This window comes from Astatotilapia calliptera, chromosome 2 (genome assembly GCF_900246225.1).
Source record: "Astatotilapia calliptera chromosome 2, fAstCal1.2, whole genome shotgun sequence".
Taxonomy (NCBI): Eukaryota; Metazoa; Chordata; class Actinopteri; order Cichliformes; family Cichlidae; genus Astatotilapia; species Astatotilapia calliptera.
The window spans coordinates 32,483,235-32,504,657 of record NC_039303.1 but is presented as its reverse complement, the minus strand read 5'-3'; the positions used below and the strand labels follow the sequence as shown (position 1 = coordinate 32,504,657).

The window sequence follows — 21,423 nt, the reverse complement described above, 5'->3', positions numbered from 1 at the left end:
CTATAGTGATTATATAAACGTTTTGGGTTGTCTGAAAATTTCAAGTTATGTATAAAAAATTTGAGTTTGAGGTTATCATTTCAAAATGTTTGGTTATATCAATATTTGAAGCTTTGAGTAATAATAAAATTTCGGCTTATTATATAAAAATGTGGGGTTATCAATATTTGGGGTGTCAAAATCTCAGGTTGTTATACTGAACGTTTGGGTAAGATTAAAAATTGTCGTTATCGGCTTATTTTATCCAAATTTCACGTTATTGTCTCAAATTTTGGGGTTATTATATCAAAATTTAGAGATTTAGGTTGTTATATCAAAAATTTAAAATTTTGTGATCATAGTGGATGGCATGACTTGTGGATGGCACTTTTTTTCAGTGGCGGTGAAAAGCTTCCATAAAATGTAAATGTTGCACTTTTAGCGTGGTAGGTTGTTTTAGGCGTCCTGTCGCGCCTGAATGACGTCAGCCAGACGTTTACCGTCATGGCGGCGGCGGAGGGCTGTGAGGAGATGAGCGGCAACGGGGAGCTGGTAGAGTCTTCAGGTAGATGATTAACGGTGGTGAATTTAGAGTTCGTATCCGGTAGTTGTTTTACAGATGTGGTGGAGCTTTGGTTTAATCAGCCAGCGTTTTTAAAAACAAAGCCTCCAGCTGGAGCCATTGTGGGTGCAAGCATGACATGCTAGGCTAAGCTAACGTGAATTCACCTGCACGGAGAACAGTCTGTCTTTTACTTTCACTAAGTTACGATCGGGTGGGGTATACAGCTGTTGGCTGCTGTTGTGTACCCTTTTTCGACAAGTTAGTTGTAGTCTGTCAAAAACAGCCCAGAGGCGCTTTAAAACTCTGAGCTTTATATGAATGAAGCATCTCTGCAGGCGCAGACAGGAGTCGGTAAAACAAAACAAAATACTGTACGAACTCATTTTAGTTGAGTTTATTTGGCCTTTTACTAGATAAATCACAGCTGTAGGCAGTAGATAATTCTTTCCATTCTTTTCATATTTTATTCTAAAGTTTACATGTTCATGCATGGTTTCTGTTATTACCATTTTTCATTCAAAACTATTCAGGAAGTAGAAGAAACAGAAAGTGAATGAGTTACGTAACTTCAGTTAAGCAGCTGAGTATTTCTTTAAGTCTTCTTTCTATTTTTCATCACACCTGCTGAACAACAAAGAAAAGATGAAACAGAAACGATGTCATAATGGGAGTTTTATCGGGTGTTTCTTTGTGTTGTAGTCTTTTGAGTATAAATAATTTATAACTATGGGCATTTGTAAAAGGTAGGCTGTTGGATTTTTTTCTTTTGTAAAAATAATTAAAATAATAATAATTCAAATCTCATCTGTGAAAGGTCAAGAGGCATGGTATACCCTGGTCTGTCCCAGGGTTAACACATAGACAGATGACCATTTATGTCAGTGGCCAACATTTCTTTGGTCTGTCACATCAAAATGCTTTGAGACCATGTGATGACGAGTTGTCAGACTTTATAAAAGTTTTCATAAAGAAGAGATTTATTCTCTGGCACTAAAAGCAGATTAAATAATCACAGAAACAATGTAAACAATAAGATTTTGCTGGCACCAGCTGTCAGTCAAATTCTTGTATTAAACATCAATATTGGCTCAGAATGTTTTGCATTTTGGGTTTTTGGTTCAACCAAAAAGTGTATCTTTTTCAGTATCGTACATATTTTGGGTCTTAAATATATTGAGATATGCCCCTGATCTTTTCCTCTTCAGCCATGGAAGCTCCTGAGGTTCCGGCGCCACCTCTACCTGAAATGACGGAAGAGAACGGCAGTGCCGCCGTGGTTCCTGAGGCTCCTGTTGGCCCCGACCCTGCTTCCTTCTCCATGCAACCAGCCGCAGTGGATGAAGAAGGGGAGCTACCTGCAGACTTTGAGCGTCTGTGGAAGGGCGCTCATGACAATCCTCAAGACTTCACCTCCTGGACTGACCTACTGCAGTACTGTGAGCAGGAGGTGTGTTTGTTTCTTTGATTGATCTCTGATACATTTGTTTTCCGGAGATCACAAGAGATTTTTGGTGAAGAAATTTAGAGTTGCTTCGTGTGACACTTGGATTAAATGTGTCTCCTCAGGGTCACGTCACATCTTCACGTAGAGCACTAGAAGCCTTCCTTGTTCGCTATCCACTCTGCTATGGTTACTGGAAGAAATTTGCTGATCTGGAGCGCCGCATTGGGCTTAACGACAAAGCAGAGGAGGTAACGCGAGAGAGCTTTTACTGTTCTGTCCTACTGTTATTATATAATAATACTTTCAAGGCTATTTAGAAGCGCTTTATTTAGGTAGTTAACATATATGGGTGTCCTGTGTTGTGTTAGGTGTGCATTCAGGGTCTTCAGGCAATCCCTCTCAGTGTAGATCTGTGGATCCACTACATCAATCTGCTGCTAGGAACACTAGACATGAACCTTCCTGAGTCACCCAAGCGGATTCGCAGGTACACATACACACAGACCAGATCTTACTTCCTTTTTAATCCTTCCTCTTTTTTTCCTGTTTTTTTTTTTTTTTTGTTTAGTTTCATTTTTTTCTGCCTTTGCCTTCCCCATACAACTAAAATTTCTTTTTTCCAGCAAGAGCTCTGTTTTTTTTCGTAAGGATTCCCAAAAAAGAAGTCTTTAGACGTTCATCTTTTTTTCCTGGTCTTAAAACCAATCTAATCAGATTTGGTTAAGAGAAACTGAAAGCTGATTATCATGCTTTTATTTGTTTCACAACAACCATCAGTGTGTTTGAGGATGCTGTCACGGCAGCCGGTTTGGACTTCCACTCGGACCGGCTTTGGGATCTGTATGTTGAGTGGGAGAAGGAGCAGGGGAACATGAAGAACGCAACAGCCGTCCTGGACAGAGTCCTCAGAGTCCCCACACAGCTCTACAACACCCACTACGACAAGTACGGCCACCACCCAGTTATTTATGCTGATGTTAATGTGTTTTTCTCTACCAGCTTTACTTTTAGAATACCACATGTTATCTTCTTAATTTACTGAACTTTTAATAGTTGTTAAAATATTTCCCCATGTGCTAGGTTTTGTATCTTTTAAGGGCAACACTAAATAACTCCACTGTTCTGTCCCTTCCTTCATTTCTTCTTTTCCTCTTTTGTTAATCTAATTTGAGGTCTTACTTTATTTGTCAGGTTTAAAGAGCATCTGAACAACCATGAACCTAAAGAGGTGCTTTCTCCAGAGGAGTACGAGGAGCTGAGGGAGCTGTGCCGTCAGAGCCAGAAAGCGGAACGAGCCGAACAATCGCAGGAGGAGGAGAAGGAGAGGCCGCCGGGTGAGGAAGAGCCCGCCACACCCGAGGGCACAGACACAGTGAGTAAAATGGCCTGTATTTATATAGCGCTTTACTAGTCCCTAAGGACCCCAAAGCGCTTTACATATCCAGTCATCCACCCATTCACACACACATTCACACACTGGTGATGGCAAGCTACATTGTAGCCACAGCCACCCTGGGGCGCACTGACAGAGGCGAGTAACATCCACCTGCCTCACATTGATTAGAGGTGTGTGATGTGGATTAATGCGGAGGTCACATTGACTAATAAAATGCTTTTTCTGTGTTTTAGGAGGAATTGATGCAGAAGATTAGGGAGCAGGTGTTACTACGCAGGGACAAAGTGTATCAGGACAACGAGGGAGAAGTCCGGAAGAGATGGCACTTTGAAGATGCCGTGAGTTTGTCCTTCTGTGATTCGCTGCTGCTGTAGTTTTTGTGTCTCTATCTAAGAGAATCTAGGAGAAGTAGAGGGATTATTTTCTCTCCTTTATTCATAAGTGCTTTCCTATTTCTGTGCTAATGTAGAACATTGTCCTGAATCAAGGGGTTAATGTAAGAGTTATTAGAGATGATTAACAGATTAGGTCCTGGTAGAAAACTACATATATATTAATGAGCCCTTATTGGGGAAAGTAAAAAACACCTACAGTGGCTTGCAAAAGTATTCGGCCCCCTTGAACTTTTCCACATTTTGTCACATTACAGCCACAAACATGAATCAATTTTATTGGAATTCCACGTGAAAAACCAACACAAAGTGGTGCACACGTGAGCAGTGGAACAAAAATCATACATGATTCCAAACATTTTTTACAAATAAATAACTGAAAAGTGGGGTGTGCGTAATTATTCAGCCGCCTGAGTAGGGCTGCACAATTAATCGTTAGAAAATTGCGATCTCAATTCATACTTATGTGCGATCTCATTTCCAAATGACAAGGATTTAAAAAAAAAAAAAAAGAAAAGAAAAAAAACAGATGAAGATAGTATCACATTTTGATCCGGGACATAATCTGCATGGAGAAAATCCGTCCCGGTCAACCACCCAAACATCAATAACGGAAACCTTATACAGCGCTTCCCCATACCCGTCGAACTCTCGCAGGCACAAAGAAATTACGGAGGCTATCACTTATCACCTGGCTAAAGACATGGCTCCCATCAACACTGTGCAAAACGAGGGATTTAGGAAAATGATCAACACCCTAGACAAACGCTGCACAGTGCCGTCCAGCAACTATTTTTCTATTGTTGCACTACCTGCTGTATACACGCAGTGTCGAGCAACAGTGGAGACGGAATTACAACAGTACAACATTTTGCGGCAACGACAAAATGTGAGACATTTATTGTTTTTATGTTCAGTCTCAACTGTTATGAAGTTGATGTGCAGTTAATAAGTGCAATAAATATTTATATTGGAAAAGAAAATCATGAGAGAATCGTGATCTCAATTCTAAGCAAAAAAAATCGTGATTCTCATTTTATGCAAAATCGTGCAGCCCTACCCCTGACTTATACTTTGTAGAACCACCTTTTGATGCAATTATAGCTGCCAGTCTTTTAGGGTATGTCTCTACCAGCTTTGCACATCTAGAGACTGAAATCCTTTCCCATTCTTCTTTGCAAAACAGCTCCAGCTCAGTCAGATTAGATGGACAGCGTTTGTGAACAGCAGTTATCAGATCTTGCCACAGATTCTCGATTGGAGTTAGACACCAGACAGGTCAGGGATAAAGTTATTGAGAAATTTAAAGCAGGCTTAGGCTACAAAAAGATTTCCCAAGCCTTGAACATCCCACGGAGCACTGTTCAAGCGATCATTCAGAAATGGAAGGAGTATGGCACAACTGTACCAAGACAAGGCCGTCCACCTAAACTCACAGGCCGAACAAGGAGAGCGCTGATCAGAAATGCAGCCAAGAGGCCCATGGTGACTCTGGACGAGCTGCAGAGATCTACAGCTCAGGTGGGGGAATCTGTCCATAGGACAACTATTAGTCGTGCACTGCACAAAGTTGGCCTTTATGGAAGAGTGGCAAGAAGAAAGCCATTGTTACAGAAAACCATAAGAAATCCCGTTTTCAGTTTGCCACAAGCCATGTGGGGGACACAGCAAACATGTGGAAGAAGGTGCTCTGGTCAGATGAGACCAAAATGGAACTTTTTGGCCAAAATGCAAAACACTATGTGTGGCGGAAAACTAACACTGCACATCACTCTGAACACACCATCCCCACTGTCAAATATGGTGGTGGCAGCATCATGCTCTGGGGGGGCTTCTCTTCAGCAGCGACAGGGAAGCTGGTCAGAGTTGATGGGAAGATGGATGGAGCCAAATACAGGGCAATCTTGGAAGAAAACCTCTTGGAGTCTGCAAAAGACTTGAGACTGGGGCGGAGGTTCACCTTCCAGCAGGACAACGACCCTAAACATAAAGCCAGGGCAACAATGGAGTGGTTTAAAACAAAACATATCCATGTGTTAGAATGGCCCAGTCAAAGTCCAGATCTAAATCCAATCGAGAATCTGTGGCAAGATCTGAAAACTGCTGTTCACAAACGCTGTCCATCTAATCTGACTGAGCTGGAGCTGTTTTGCAAAGAAGAATGGGCAAAGATTTCAGTCTGTAGATGTGTAAAGCTGGTAGAGACATACCCTAACAGACTGGCAGCTGTAATTGCAGCAAAAGGTGGTTTTACAAAGTATTGATTCAGGGGGCTGAATAATTACGCACACCCCACTTTACAGTTATTTATTTGTAAAAAGTGTTTGGAATCATGTATGATTTTCGTTCCTCTTCTCACGTGTGCACCACCTTGGATTGGTCTTTCACGTTGAATTTCAATAAAATTGATTCATGTTTGTGGCTGTAAGGTGACAAAATGTGGAAAAGTTCAACGGGAACGAATACTTTTGCAAGCCACTGTAGGTGTTTAAAAAAAAAAAAGAAAAGAAAAAGATTTTTGACAAAGACAGTTGGAGGAAAAAAACCTAAAGGTTTTATTGGCAGTAATCAGAAAGTTTTAAATTCTTGGCTTCATAGGTTTTAAACTAAGATCCCTTTTTAACAAAGATGCTCCCTCCGCATTCTGTGACTACAGATCAAGCGACCGTACTTCCACGTTAAGCCACTTGATCGCCTCCAGCTCCGCACTTGGCACTCATACCTCGACTGGGAGATCACAGAGCTGAACAAGGACACGAAAGACCCCAGCCAAGGTGACTACACAGGTGATGAAGAGGCTTTTTGGTTTCCATGAATCTAAATGAAGTGTTCCAAACAGGCTCCCACACAGTTGCAATAACATGTTTATCTACAATGCGTAATCATATATCCTCATCTGCTTGTGGCTATGGAGAACCACTGACCTTCTATTAATCGCAATGTCAGTGGGTCGATCCCTGAAACCTCAGTTGCCATAATGGGGGGGAAAAAAGTATTTGTAGGAATGGGTGGATGTATCAAGTTCTCAAAGTAAAAAAGCGCTGTACAGTACAGTGCATTTAGGCAAAGAGAAACCCTCTTATATGTAACAAATCTATAAGACAAAATACATTTAACTTAGCAGGTTCACCTATAAATAAATAAGCATTTTTGAGCTGGGGGTCTTTATAAGTATGCAGTTTAATCCTGCAAACCCATTAAAACCAAAGTGTTTCCAACCAAAAATCTCTTTCCCTAATCTTGCCTTGAGCTGACCTGCCAGTGAGGAATGAGTTTGGGCTTTTACACAGGCACAAAACTGTGTTATAAGAGAGAGGATTAGAATTATAATGCAAGATGAAATGAGAGCCCCATTGCAGGTCTTGATTATTTTGTATTAATAATTATTGGAGGCAATCACTGTATCTGAATTTACATTTGAAATAATTGCACAGTCCTGATGGCACCAGGAGGAGGGTGTGGTTTACTAGCTGATTCCCATGTAAGAGGGCTTCTCTTTGTCATTAATCGTTTCCTGCTGGTCAAGTATCAAAACAAATATAAAGATGTTTTTGTAACTGTTTGCCCATGCTGTGCGACTGCTTTGTGACACCTCGGTCATACTAGATCCAAACCAGGCCATCACAGAGGAGTCGGAGGTCATGGCCCCTCCACAGGAACCATTGGAGGACACTATAGCTGCTCAAGATGACCACAGAGTTCGCATCCTCTTTGAACGTTGCCTGATCGCCTGCGCACTCTATGAGGAATTCTGGTCCAGGGTAAGAATGATTTGCAGATACACTTTTTTTCTGCAGGTTGATTTAAAATCTCCTTAAATTCTCCCTAAACTCAGAATTTTAGGCCTTAACACTAAAACTGCCAGGTGGGTCCTTTTGGCCCCATTCAGCAACAATAAACAGCAAAGCCAGAGAAGTCATTTCTTGAAGTTAAATAAATTTTTGTAATCAAAGTTAGTATTTAAAATTATGTCTTAGTTATTTTTATCAGTTTTGCAAATTATTTATTATTTCATTACAGATCGTAAAGGTAAAATATATACTAGAATTTACTAATAAAGAAATATTACAATAAAACAACACATACTTTTTAAAAATGCAGAGGATCAAAATGACCCTGTTACCCTTGATGTCTCTTCCATCTAATAAGTGTAAGTGCAAATTCAATGAGATCCGGCTCAAGGACAGCATAGTTGCTTCTGATCCACCTTGAAAAAGAAAAAGCTCAAATTAGGAATTAGGTAGATTTGCATCTAGAAAAAAGCCAGTCAGTAAACACCTGCCATCACCAAATATTGTTCTGCATACACGTCCGTCAGCAACATCATCAATATTCCAGCCTCAGGATGACCAACTCTACATTAACAGCTTTAACTCCTGCAACCCCAAAAACGGGACATCGGTGCTGTTTGAATAGTCATATAAAAAATAAAAAGCAGTTAAGACATGTATGCATGTGTGCTTAAATTGACTTTTCAAAGTCTGTAAAACTTCACATAACACTGGAGGATATTTAAACTTCAGTTTGAGTTCATATGTAGTCTGCATGAATCTCTGTGTGTGTTTCTCAGTACATCCAGTACCTGGAGCCGCAGAGCGTGGACGAGGCCCGGGCGGTTTATAAACGAGCCTGTGAAATCCACCTGGCGTACAAACCCAACATCCACATGCACTGGGCGACCTTTGAGGAGAGGCACGGTATGACAAAACATTAAACACCCACCCATCCCTTTGTTCTTTATTCTTGAATGTTAACAGACACTTAAGGGCTGTACTGGACAGTCATGAAAGCTTATCATCTTCTCTATCAGGTGACTTAACTGAAGCTCGGCGAGTGTTGGAGGCCCTGGAGAAGAAACTGCCAGGTTTGGCGGTCGTCCGTATCCGCAGGGCTGCTTTGGAGAGACGAGCCGGCCAGCTGGATCAGTCGGAAGCCTTGCTGAGGGAGGCGGTGGCTGAATCCAAAGAGAAGCCCACGTTACACGCTTTCTATTCAATCAAGCTGGCTCGATTGCTGCTAAAACTGGGCAGGGACCCCAGCAGTGCCCGCAGTGTTTTACAGGAAGCGCTGGAAATTAGTCCGGTGAGATGACAGAGCACAATTCATTCATATTGCCAGAGAAATTATGTTAGACCATAAATTTGTGTAAGCTGAAAAGTGAAGACGATGCTTGCATTCTTTGTAATGACCAGCAGGGGTCGACTCTGATTGCAAAAACAATCAGAGTCGACCCCTGAAAAAGAGTCTTCCGTATTGCTCACTTGATCTGGGACCTTAGTTAACATTTTCCTGATGCTTTCGTAGGTTGAATCAGATGTTTTAAATCTCACTGAATACACACATGATGTTCAGTTTGTAAATTGTGTTTACAAACAAGCTTTGCATCCTGTATTGTTTGAGCAAACTTTAAAAAACAGAAAGAAAGAAAATTCAAATTTTAGTGGACTTTTAAAGTAGGTACTAATTGCCCCCATCCTCTTTCTTCCCTTTCATTATCCTTCTCCTCAGGATAATGATAAACTGCACATGAACCTGTTGGAGCTGGAGGTTTCAGGTGACCCCTGGGCCTCAGCCTCAGCGGTGCAGGAGTGTGTGACACGAGCTCTGGCAGCTCCTCTCGAACCTCACACCAAGATCCTCTTCTCGCAGAGGGGCCTACAGTTCGCAGAGGACTACAGCAACTCTATCCAGAGGTCAGAGTTCAGAAAGAGAACTATTTTAAATTAAACTGCTCCCTTAAACCCTTTCAGGTTCTTCAGTTTTTATATGTGTGTCCTCTGCAGTGTGCTGTCTGTTTACGAGGAGCACCAGAAGCTGCTGAAGGAGCTCGGTGGAACAAAGAGAGAAGCCGAGAACGGGTGAGAGAGGGAGGAACGACTAACTAAATGTGAAATGGACTTAAACCCTGGTATTATTTAACATGTAGTCTGAATGCCTTAAAGGGGTGGGGTTTCACTTCTAGATGATTTATTTTTCTTAAAGAATAGTCCTTCATGTTATTGTCATCTGCCTCATTAATAAACATGTATAACAGCTGAGGTCTAGATGCATATTTTTGCTGAGTAAACGAGATGTGAACTGATTAGAATGAAAGTCACGCTTTCAGGATTTTCGTTCTGTAGGGATGAAGATCCAGAGAAGCTGAGCAAAACTGATGACGGCTCTGCTGTGTCTGCACAAGTCCCACCTACCATGCCGCACGTCCCCATCACCACGCCGCCTCCTCCTGTGATGGGCGCCGATATGAGCGCACAGACTGGCTACGGAGGATACAGCAGCTGGTACCAGGTAACACTCAGATTTATATAAACTCTGTATTATGTGGTTTAACATGTCTGCCTGTGTTTTATTAATAGTGGAGTAGGATCAGAATACTTTATTAATCTGAGAGTAAATTATGTAATTGTTAGATTAGGATGGGTTTGAGGCTGCATATAGAAGATGAACACAGTCTCCTATTAGTTTGAAAATGTTCAGATCTAATTTAATAGCACAAATACAGATACCCGATAATTGTGTTGTTTTTTTGTTTTTTAATGCAATTATTTGCCAAATAATGTTACCTGTTCTGTAAATGGACCATCCAAAGAAGTTTTTGTCTTCAGTTTTGATGAGAATTTCTCGTATTTTATTAGTGTGTTATTTAGCTCTAATAGATGTCTGGATTTGAATCTGTTGGTCAGCTGGGGTCTTTCTGTGTGGAGTTAACATTTTCTCCCAGAGCCTGTGTTGGTTCTGTCCGGGTGCTCCAGGTTCCTCCGTAGTCCAAAAACAGGCTTTCTGGGTTGATTGGTTCATTCTAAATTGATCATATGTGACCTATTAAGGGTGTACCCCTGCCTCCTGCCCAGTTGAACCCATCGTAATATGCTCCTGCGAGCTAGCCAAACAGGCCTATAGACTAGTGAGGGTCCCATTATACCTGCCGTCCAGGGCCAAACATAAATAGATGTGGCTGTATGACCGTTACCAGTGCTGCACATATAATAGGGCTGTCAGAAACCCCTTACAACCACCAGTCCTTTGAAAAAAACATATGTTGTCCCGGATAATCAGACCAACTTGACAAAATTCATTTTTAGCATTTGCCCCAGGAAGCATTGTGTGACTGGGGCTTAAAATAAATTGATGGAGTTTAGCAGCTAAAGATTTAAGCTTGGAGTTCAGAAACTAATGGGCTATGTTAATGATGGCTGTAGCCATCATTTATCTACAGTCTATTGAGAATGACTAGATGCTCCTTCAAGTGGACGCTCAAGAGGTGTCTTGATTTTTCAGCCCCCGAGGTTCCAGCTTGGTTTAATGTAGCAAAGCACAGTTTAAGATGTTTTTAATCCTGTTTCCTGTTTGTCGTGGTTTTTCTCCAGCAACCACAATACGGCAGCTACGGCTACCAGAACACCTGGAACTACAACCAGGGCTACTATCCACCCAGCTAGAGAAAGCAACAGCAAAAGACCGCATCAGGCCACTGAACAATAAAACTGAACTGAACAGTCCTCCAGACTGTGGAGAAGTTTCATCCTGCTAAAGTTCATCCAGTCATTATTCTTCCCTCTCCGTCCTTCCTCTCAGTCACCTCACTGTCTCACTGGATTTATGAAAACGAGGAGTTATGGTCATTTAAAAGATCATCTTTTCATTTTTTTTTTTTTCCCTGAACAGCAGGTGGAAAGATGAAAGGAAACACGGCGCTCATCTTCAGTGGCGTGTCTTTGAATTTTAATCAGAACTATTTTTGTATTCGTTGCAAGTTGACCGCTTTGCTCGTGTTTTAAAATCATCCAACTTCACAGGTGATGTATGATTGACATTTTGTACCATTCCACAGACTAGGCTATGTTTTTTTTCTAATGTATATAAAGGTGTTTTATAGTGTGTCACAACACTGTTTCTTTGTGTCATGTGTTTCTGCTTGTGTGTTCATAATTAGAGTGGGTGGGGCAAAAAATCAAATATCACACTGTAAAACTGGTGGCCTGTTTTGGGTCGCTGTGCCTTGCTCATTATCTGGAGTTTACATGTCAGAAAGAGCATTTACAAGAAAGAGAATGCCCTTTGTTTAAAATAAAGTGTTGGCTGGATGGGCACATGCAAACAGGGAAAGCGCTCGTCTTCTTCGTGGGTTTTTATTTTTAGCCAAACTAGCATAATTTCTGTGAGAAGAGGGACTGCTGTTGGTTAGCGACTGTGATCTGGGCTGAAACTCAGACACAAGATTTAAAACTTACTGAAAAAAAGATGCTGAGGATTTTTTTTTTTAATAGCCAAAAAAAAAAAACAACCTTGAAGTTAAGGAAGGCCATCTGTAACGTGGACATTGTTAGACTTGTACATATCAAATTGAGTTAAACTGACAGCGTCTGGTTGTGATTTTTGTCTTGTATAATGCCAGCACCAGTGGCTGTTTAGTGAGGACTACAAAGTCCAAAAACTTGTGTTATTTGGTGGATTAAGTATTGATTTCAAATGTGGACAAAATGCCAAACATGTAATGTGGGAGTGAGTCGCAGCAGGAAAAGGATCTGTGGCAAACTACAAAACCCAGAGGAAAATCACTTGAGTCAACTTTAGACTTTACACAGAGATAAAATCACTAAGTCAACAAGATTGTGTAAATATGGTTTCCTGCTTAAGACCTACTTTATTAAATTTTTTGCAAATCTGTAAGAAAGTATTAAAAAAGCTCCAGATCCCCAGACAATCTGAAGCACTTTGGGTTTACATTTGAATTTTGGACTATTAACCTTGAATATTGATTAACAGATAATCCTCTAAACCGGGGGTTTCAAACTCATTTTGCACTGCGGGCTAAATACAACACACGGTAATCTTGAGTGTGCCGGACCAAAGAAACTCCCCTTTCTAAGGAAGTTTAACTACACATCAACTACAAATTGTGAAAAAAAATTGTAGACAGTGGAGGAAAAAAACCAAACTTTTCTGTCAGCCACTTGTTTATTACTTAATTACTTTGAAGCATGGGGGAGGGCTTTATCAGTAGTTATAAAACTTATGAAAATACAGTTAAAAGTCCAAAGTTTATGTCGGACCGTTGTGGAGGGCTGCATCAATAATCTGGACTTGATTCTGCTAAATGTTATTTTTATCTCTTTATAAACTTCTACTGATAACAGGAGATGTTACACTTTCACTGGAAAATTGCCCAACCCTTCTCTAAACTTTATCCCCATCCCAAGGTCGGAATTTGTCTTTCTCTATCTGTTCAATGAGACGCCTACAAAACTAATGACACCGTCCACAGCTTCAGCTGAACCTTTTGTTTGGTGATAACTGGAACATATAAAGTAGGATGGAGATGATGAGCAGAATTAAATGAACAAAGCTCACAAGTAACAAACTTTCCAAGTCAGCTTTATTTTAAGTAGATTTTTGGTGACCAGGTAGACATAGCTGTTGATATATTTAAACTTATATATAAAAAAGAAAAGGCAAACTGTCACAAAATCAGGAAGATTGTGGGGATTAAACTTAAGGTCCTTTCCGAATCAGGTGTTTTTATGGATCGGGTTAAAACTCAACAAGTTTGTTCTCTATTTTTGTCTTTAATGTGTTGAAACTATGAGTGGTGCTCCTTGAAGCAGTATCTGTCAGAAACCAGCTATCTTCACTATCAGGCTCACTGCACACACCAACCCACAGCCGGTGAAACCAGCGCAGAACAGGATGGATTCAATCAAGCCTTTTTCTTTTTGATAGTCGAACCAATTTCCTCCATATCATCATTTCGAGAGGAATTACACATCTGTGCTTGTATTAAGTTATCTGGCTTGTTGGGTGAAATGAAAAAGACTGCAGCTCTGTTTGTGGATCAGTCCATGTTCTGGTATCTCTGGTGTCGATGTAGTGGAAGTGGTGAGGTAGGCTCACAGAGCAGATCCTCCTGTTCTTACTTTTTGGCAACAACCAGCACAGCTGAAGGCACCAAACCTGAACACACAGAACCAAAGCAAGTCTGATTTCAATTTGTGATTTTTTTAAATCTTCACTAAATATTAAAATTATAACGTGATGATACCAAATCCAGTTTAAGCTAAGTGGCAGCCTAATGCTATTCCCAGCTCACCCAGCTCTTTGAGGGGCTTCTCCATATCCAGTTCAGTGTAGACGTGACGGGGGTAAGGTGACAGCAGCGTGAAGTCCTGACCCTCGGGCGTGTTGCCGTTCATCTGCACATAGACGCGCACTGCCGCCAGCGGCTCCTGGGCCTTGAAGACTGTTGTGATGGTCGAGCCGTCCAGCAGACGGACCTGTGAAGAAGCAGCAAAAATTAAAGTACATATTTTAAAGTTCAACGCAACACCAGTTTAGTGGATTCATTTTCATCTAAAGGCCTAAGCCCTGAAGCACACTCTGCTTATCATCCATTTTATTCTAAACACCCTGTTAGGCCTGAAGACTCTGTGCACATATTATATATGCATTTATCGAAACCTGTGACGTTCTGTTTCAAAGGGCACAGACTTCAAACTTTATTAACATACATGTAAAGTAAAATTTTAAAACCAAGTATGAATTAGGTACCTGTATCCTGGATTCATCATACTCCTTTTTAGTGGGTGGAGGGCCCTGACTGGTGGGTGAAGATGGACTGGGCTGGCCAGGGTGGGATGACGCAGTGGTGCTCGAGGGTGCAATACCTCCAAACTTCACAGAAAAAAAAGTCCAAGTTGTTCTTGTTTCCACCAGAAGTGGAAGAATACAGAAATGGAAAATAAACTTGAAAAGTACCTTTTGTGCTCTTTCTTCTCTGTCTCTTGCTATCTTCTCTTTAACCCTTTGCCTGTTGGTAATAAAGATAAGCAACACAATGACTCAGCAACCAGAGTTAACAAAGGAACAAAGTTACTTAATCAAACACAAGTTAATCTTTATGAATGCGAACATTTTCCAATAGGTAAAGCAGAGATAAAAAATTTTCCTGGGTTATTTGTTACCTTTTTATAAAAAAACAAAACAATTGAATGTAACAAAAAGGGTTCATGGGAACAACTAGTTACAGTGAAACGCTTAGCTTTTTTATTAATAAATCCACAGTATTTAGGCTTGCAATACATTGGAAAACATCACAAAAATCAACAGCATGACTGCTATCTGCTCTTTTGTGTGTCAGTGCTCAGCTGAAGTGACCACAGTAAGTTACTTGTGCATGTTTCTCACCAGACTGTCAGAAAATGATTTCACCGAGGGTGAAACAAGGGCTTGAAATCTGTTAGTGGTATCAGCTCACAGCCCAGCACTGTGCAGCTTTATGACTTTTAACCAGAGAACACCCAAATTCTCTCCACAGATTAAAGAAGCTTCAAATTGAGAACATGTGTCAGACGTGAAAGAGTGTGGCAAACATTATGATCCCTGTAACATCACTGGGACCCTCATGTCATCCTTGCGTTGTCTGTTTCCAACAGTCTGGTCAGAAACATGCACAAGAATAGCCGTTTAAACTTGATTCTGTAGGGCTCTGGCTGTGCTCCTCCTCACACAAGCAGACACCAGATACCAGCCCTGTTGCTGTGCTGATGCTCTTCTACAGCCCATCCATCTGTCATGAGATTATGCTGGGAGACAATTATCGGGCAGAGTAACATTATACTATTTAAAAAGCAACAGAATGCCTTTTAGCCAAGCTAGTCCTGTATATGAGATGGTGGGATTTGCTAGTCTTGGGCCTGTAAGACTGAAAGTTTGTTTTTATGAGAATAAACATGTCAGATAGGGTTGGGCCATAACATACTGTTCACGGTAATACCGGTATAATGTTGGGCAACGATAAGAAAATGGAATATCGCGATAGAATATGGGTCAAACGCACATGCGCAGTGCCTTTGTTTTTATACGCACATGGCGGAAAAAGCATGGCAGCTACGGAGAATGAGAAGGTCGAAAGCGGATCATTGAATGAAACAGATGAACCAGAATTGGTTTGTAAAAATGCTGCAGCTTCAGTGGTGTGGAACTGGTTTAGCTTTCGTCCGTCAGATACACAACAAAGCACTATTTTTGGTAGAGCATGCTAGCGGGCTGTCGTTATTACCGTGTTTTTTGGAAAATACGGCACACTTAAAATCAATCCTTTGATTTTTCTGAAAATCGACAGTGCCCCTTATAATCCCGTGTGTCTTATGTATGAATTCTGGTTGTGTTTACTGACCTCGAAACGATTTTGTGTCGTACATGGCGCTCGAAAATCTGTCAAATGTTTTAGTACGACTTTGCTAAGCTAGAAACCCGCACCGCTTGATGGACTGTCGGAGCATTACGGCTATCGTAGGCAGGAGCCTCGCGGAGTGATACGTACTGTGCTTCAACATAATATTACCGTATTGTGTGTGTATAACCTCTTTTTAACTTTTGTGGATATTATACATGGTTATGCTGAGGATATGTCGGCCAATTTCCACTGGAAACGCCTTTTGGTTAAACTGTCAGCAAGGATTTTGCATTTGCACTGTTAAATTTTTATATAACTTTAATGCACATAAAAAACAGCTGCTTGTTTAAGTAAAAATACATTGATTTTTTTTTTTTTTGCACTAATAAAGTTGTGGAGTTGTAAAGTATTTTGTCTAGTGTCAGTTATATCATCAGTTATATCATTATTGCAAATTTTCAAATGTATATCATATAAATATTTTTGGTCATATCGCCCTGCTCTAATGTCAGACATTTGGGAGCGAAGCCAAAGAAGTGTCTTTTTGACTGAATGGTTATTAGACTCTATGTACTCTGGTATGCAATCCTTCTCCAAACCTAATTATCACGTTCTCTAACTGTATGTGTGTTGTTGAAAAACATACCTTGCCATTTTGTCCTCCATCTTCTCCCTCTGACGCTGCTCAGCAATTTTTTTCATTTCATCGTCCTGCAGTTTTTGGCGCATCTGCTGCAGCTCCTGGCCCTGCTTCCTCCGCTGCTTCTCCCTCTCCACCTCTTCTGCCCGCTCTCGCTCTCTTCTCTCCGCCTGCTTCACCCGCATCAGCTCCTCGAGCCTGAAAAACAGACACAGCTTAAATTACACACGTGCTTCTATATTCAATATGCACACTGCTAATCAGTAAAATGCACTTTGAGTATCCTCTGACCTCTTGACTTGCTCATTTTTCTCCTCTTCTGTCATTGGCCGTTTGACGCCGTCCTCTGTCTCAATGTAGCCGATGTCTCCACCTGCTATTCCTGATGCCGAAGCAAACAGGCAAGACAACGTGAAAACTTTGACAGCTTACTTCCGACTACTAACAAACGCAAAACAAGACAAGAGGCCCATCTAAAATCAAATACCACAAACCTTAAAACAACACAGCAGTGCCAATGAACCACAACGAAACACCACCAACGAAACATCAAGGAAGTGACTCAACCACTTGACACAACATTTTTGAGATAAAGAGCTAGATAAGATAGATTTACTGGGGGTGCATATCCTGTAACTGAATTTAGCTGTATGCACGCGCACACGCACACACATATATATATATATATATATATATATACATATATATATATATATATATATATATATACACACACATATATATACACACACACGATTAACTGGTATAGCTATCAAAGGCAAAATAGTGTAATTTTACCATTTCCTTTTGGATATACAGCACAGGTGCACACATTCAGTATGACCACACTTACTGCAAATGTGGCGGTCTGATTGGTCAGATCTATTTATTTGGATCCAAATCAAGTCAAAAAATTTTTTTTAACACATTAAATATTCACACGGATTTTACACGTCCAGTGTGTAAAGTCCTTAAGAGTAGATACATTTAGGTTGTCTAGTGGTATATTCAATCACACTGAAAATCTGTGGGTGACTTTTCTTTCCTGCCCCTTTAATGACATACCTTCAAAACTTTCCTGCCCCTCCTGACCTTCAGAGCTGTCTGCTGTGCTGGGCTGGCTCTGTGCTTCTCCTCCCAGGATGTTGCCCGCTGGCGGCACATAGGGCTCATCGATGTCTGGGTCATTTTCGTGTTCCATTAGCCTGAGGAGAGTGCGTAAGCAAAATGTATTACTTTCCAACAGCCACAAAGAGCTTTACAGAGGTCTAGATAACATTTTTAAACACCCTATTTCAAGTCAAAATGGACACACACAAACAAAGTAAAAAACACCCACAAAATCTGAAAAGATTAGTTTTAAACTGCCTTTTAAAGAATACCACAAAGTCAAGGGTGCAAAGAGTGTGTGACAAGCTATTCCAAAGTTTTGGAATATTCGTTTTCAGGCGGGTATGAGGAACCACAAACAGGTCTAAGAACTTGGTTTGAAGAATAGGACTGGAGTAGTAGCAGGGAGACTATCTAGGAGGGGGCTGCACCCCATAAAGCCATAAAAGTGAGAACCAAGATTTTTAACTGAAAGCTAATCCTGACAGGAAGTCAGTGTGAAAGCTTTAAAAATATGGTGATATGAGAAAGTTTATAATGAGTTAAAAGCCTCACAGTAGCATCTTGCACAGATTAGATGCGATTAATAAATGTTTCAGTCCGACAAGAAAACAGTCCAATCCAAGTGAGAGGAGATGAAGGCACACACAAGCATTTCTAATTCACTTTTTGAGACAACACTACAAAGTTAATCAATATTTCTTAAACTGAAAAAACAACAGTCACTTATCCGATCACCACAATCATGTTTACATTGGGAAATGAAAACCACTGGATAGTTTTATGAGGGAAACTGGCGTGTGCAGCTGGACTGTGGCACCAAGTTAAGTGATGACAGAGGGAAAATGTTAATGTGGGAGGTTTCAAAGTACCGTAGTGTGTTGTTATTCTGAGTGCTAAACTCACCAATCCATGGCTTGCTCAATTCCCTGGTTCCCTGTGTTGGCCACTGCCTTCTCTCTAAAGACAGATTATGATAATATGATAGATAATGTAGACACAGTTTAATTTCCTTGAAATCAGCTTCAAACCTGAAATCCAAATAAACCAATAAAAAATGTGTGCATCAGGGATCACTCACGCTCTGTTTCGATCAAACCCCATCTCCAGCAGACTCTCGAGTGTTGTTAGCTCTGCCATTTTGACCTGAAACAATACAGGAACGTTAACGAGGAGTTCATCGTCTAACGTACTGGTACAATGCTTTCATTTGATGATGAAAAGAACCCAAAGGACTTCTAACCAAACTAAAGTTAGTGCAAGAGCTCATGACTTTATTTTAGCCGACTAAAGCAGCTACACTGACCACTATTGTCCGAATATAACACTGCGTGAATATAAATAAACGATTCCTTTACTAGCAGCTTACCAAAAACACAAATTTATTCCCGCTACACATATGCAGTTATTTGATATAATAAATACCATCGTGATGAGAGCTAAAATTAGCTTTAATGTGGCTAACGTTCAAATTGCGAAAGCTAACTGGGAAGCATCGCTGGCTAGCACGATTAGAAACAATTAGGAACTCCAATAAGCTCTTCATCACTTGTGCCGTTAATGTTAGTTTGTATACCTGAGCTAAATGCAAACTGACGTGCCAGTTTATTTATGTACGGAGGAAATATGAGCTAATATACCCAGTGAAGGTAGGGATAGTTAGCTACTCACACATCGGACAACACCGCTTCACCAGTAAGGAAGCCCACGCGAGTCAAAAAGAACAACGCGAAATTCACGCTTATTAGAAAGAACGATTTTTGAAGTCTTAAGATTTGTTTAAAAAACAAACAACATACAGATCCTCCACTTACTGGGGACACTTTGACGACGCTATCTTCACGTTTATACACCTTGAGCTTCTACTGAGTTATACTTCAAATGAATGAATAAGCCTCCCTAACATGCAAATAATGAACAGTAACACGTAAGCTACTGCAGGGTTCACCTGACCCCATCTATTCATCACCTCTGCGACAGCATATCAATACCGGGGTACTAAAACGATGTCAAATGATAAACAATGCAAAATATCTACAGGAACTAAATCAAATATCTTTTTTAAGGAAAAAAACATTCTTACACCAGTTTCTTTAAATCACTGGTGAAATAGTATAGATTGGTGAAAGTAGTGCCCTAGGTCAGAGTGTAGAAATACTCTGTTCGAAGCAGGATTTTAATTCTACTATTATTACTGATGTGGCCTGAGTAGGATAAAGTATATAAATCAAGGTGTTTACCTCTGAAATAAAGATTAAGTGAATATTAAATCATTACTTCACTACGTCTATTTATGGTTTTAAAGAATATAATTTGGTGTGAAATATGGTGTTAAACCAAATTCCCGTCAAAGTCAATGAGATCAGGAAACACATTGAGTGTGTTACTGGTTTAGATGTGCTATTTAAGAACTATTTATAAATGCATCTAACTGGCTTGGAGGAAGACGAAGAGGCTCTCCCTTTGTAACTCATTTACAATTATTGTTCTCACACTTTGACCAAAGACACATGCAGGAATGAACTGTTTGCAGGAATCACTCACTTTGAGCTTGAGCCAAATGCACTTTACAAATTTGTTTCAGGCAAACACTCTTTGTCTTCAAAAGTCATCTTCAAAACAACACCGTAAAGTAACACTGTTAATAGAAACGCCTTCAAATCTGGGTCATTTTTAAACGGTTTGTGTTTTGGGGGATACATAAGGTCTTATTATTGTCTATAATTTACAAATCGTTTGAAAAAAAAAATCATATATCATCTTGTAGTCACTTCAAAAGTCCAGTCCAGATTTGGATTTGATAGATATCCAAGACCAGAATAAACAGTACAACTTGATGGAGTTGGCCCAGATTTTGACTATTCATCAATCATTTCTTTAAAGTAATCTCATAATGTTCTTTCCATTTAGATATTTAATCAGGGGATTTTATTAAACCGCGCCCCAGTAAGAGTGAGTGAGAGAGAGAGAGAGTGAAATGTGTCAGCAGAGGAATTATGTCCACTGATGATTAGGGGTGGGGGAGGCCTGATGAGAAGGTCGGATGATCTTATTGGCTGCTCTGCTGCATGTATGATTTCATCTCATCTGCGTGTCTCCGTGGGTGTTCAAACACAATGCAATTTGCTGACTTTTATGTGCAGGTTGGGTTTGTTACATATTTACAGTAAGTGTAATGATTAATTTTTCTCTCCCCCACGTAGTCTTAAGCAGCCCTCATTCACGAGCCTACCATTACTCAGAGACTCCGCTCACTGCTGGGTGTCTTTTTTGTAAAAACGCTCTTATTTACTATTTATTCGTTTGTCTTTTTTCCCCCTCACACTTATATTTTGTTCTTTTTTTATCTGGGTTTTACTTGTCTTGTGTTTTCCTTTTACAATTAATAACTGAAGAAGCTTTGCCTGCAGCTTTTACTGGGTAAGTATTAACTTTTCTTTTACATTCTAGAAAGCAAACTAACTCAAGAGATTAACAAGACCAGTTTATTTCACCATGCATCTAATCTGCTTGCACACTGCAGGACAAACCCTGTAATATGTATTTGTATATATGTTAAAATGAGAACAGTTGATCACAGAGGATCTTTTAAGGAAATTAGATGATTCATTTATAATGAATTCAAGTGCCTTCAAAAGCAAACACGTTCTGTGCGAACATGTGTGTAATTTACAAAGATGTTTGGTGTCATTTCGGTAACAAAGACGATATTGTACCTATTCAGA

The 21,423-nt window shown here is 40.3% G+C and overlaps 2 protein-coding genes across 6 annotated transcripts; one reads left to right on the top strand and one right to left on the bottom strand.

Moving 5' to 3' along the window:
* The first annotated feature begins 444 nt into the window (after positions 1–444).
* On the top strand, positions 445–11,662 carry LOC113007029 (pre-mRNA-processing factor 39). Of its 2 annotated transcripts, none has more exons than XM_026143357.1 (15): positions 445–544; positions 1,750–1,991; positions 2,111–2,236; positions 2,357–2,475; positions 2,766–2,933; positions 3,180–3,360; positions 3,618–3,722; positions 6,433–6,550; positions 7,383–7,537; positions 8,347–8,473; positions 8,587–8,858; positions 9,285–9,469; positions 9,560–9,634; positions 9,899–10,064; positions 11,144–11,662. In XM_026143357.1, exons 1-15 carry the CDS (start codon positions 484–486, stop codon positions 11,213–11,215), a joined length of 2,172 nt encoding a protein of 723 aa, XP_025999142.1. In that variant the 5' UTR covers positions 445–483; the 3' UTR covers positions 11,216–11,662. The 2 variants fall into 2 exon arrangements, with proteins under 2 accessions (XP_025999142.1, XP_025999135.1); XM_026143350.1 differs by having other exon boundaries at positions 6,433–6,562.
* Positions 11,663–13,134: 1,472 nt separating this feature from the next.
* Positions 13,135–19,630, bottom strand: ubxn1 (UBX domain protein 1). Of its 4 annotated transcripts, none has more exons than XM_026143320.1 (10): positions 19,513–19,630; positions 18,780–18,844; positions 18,605–18,658; positions 17,654–17,793; positions 16,880–16,970; positions 16,595–16,786; positions 14,529–14,580; positions 14,322–14,444; positions 13,864–14,047; positions 13,135–13,727 (listed from the first exon to the last, which is right to left on the bottom strand). In XM_026143320.1, the coding sequence occupies exons 2-10, from the start codon at positions 18,836–18,838 to the stop codon at positions 13,687–13,689; spliced, it is 936 nt and encodes a 311-aa protein (XP_025999105.1). In that variant the 5' UTR covers positions 18,839–18,844; positions 19,513–19,630; the 3' UTR covers positions 13,135–13,686. The 4 variants fall into 4 exon arrangements, with proteins under 4 accessions (XP_025999105.1, XP_025999098.1, XP_025999113.1 ...); XM_026143313.1 differs by lacking the exon at positions 19,513–19,630 and adding an exon at positions 19,370–19,441; XM_026143328.1 differs by lacking the exon at positions 19,513–19,630 and adding an exon at positions 19,339–19,395.
* Between the last annotated feature and the right edge of the window lie 1,793 nt (positions 19,631–21,423).

Bases quoted from the DNA above. Each gene is read 5' to 3' on its own strand.
- LOC113007029 (XM_026143350.1), top strand. From the start codon at position 484: ATGGCGGCGGCGGAGGGCTGTGAGGAGATGAGCGGCAACGGGGAGCTG. The intron at 9,470-9,559 runs GTCAGAGTTCAG...TGTCCTCTGCAG, and splicing joins TACAGCAACTCTATCCAGAG to TGTGCTGTCTGTTTACGAGG. The intron at 10,065-11,143 runs GTAACACTCAGA...GTTTTTCTCCAG, and splicing joins GATACAGCAGCTGGTACCAG to CAACCACAATACGGCAGCTA.
- ubxn1 (XM_026143320.1), bottom strand. From the start codon at position 18,838: ATGGCAGAGCTAACAACACTCGAGAGTCTGCTGGAGATGGGGTTTGAT. The intron at 18,659-18,779 runs GTGAGTGATCCC...ATCTGTCTTTAG, and splicing joins GGGTTTGATCGAAACAGAGC to AGAGAAGGCAGTGGCCAACA. The intron at 16,971-17,653 runs GTATGTCATTAA...CTTCGGCATCAG, and splicing joins GGGGCAGGAAAGTTTTGAAG to GAATAGCAGGTGGAGACATC.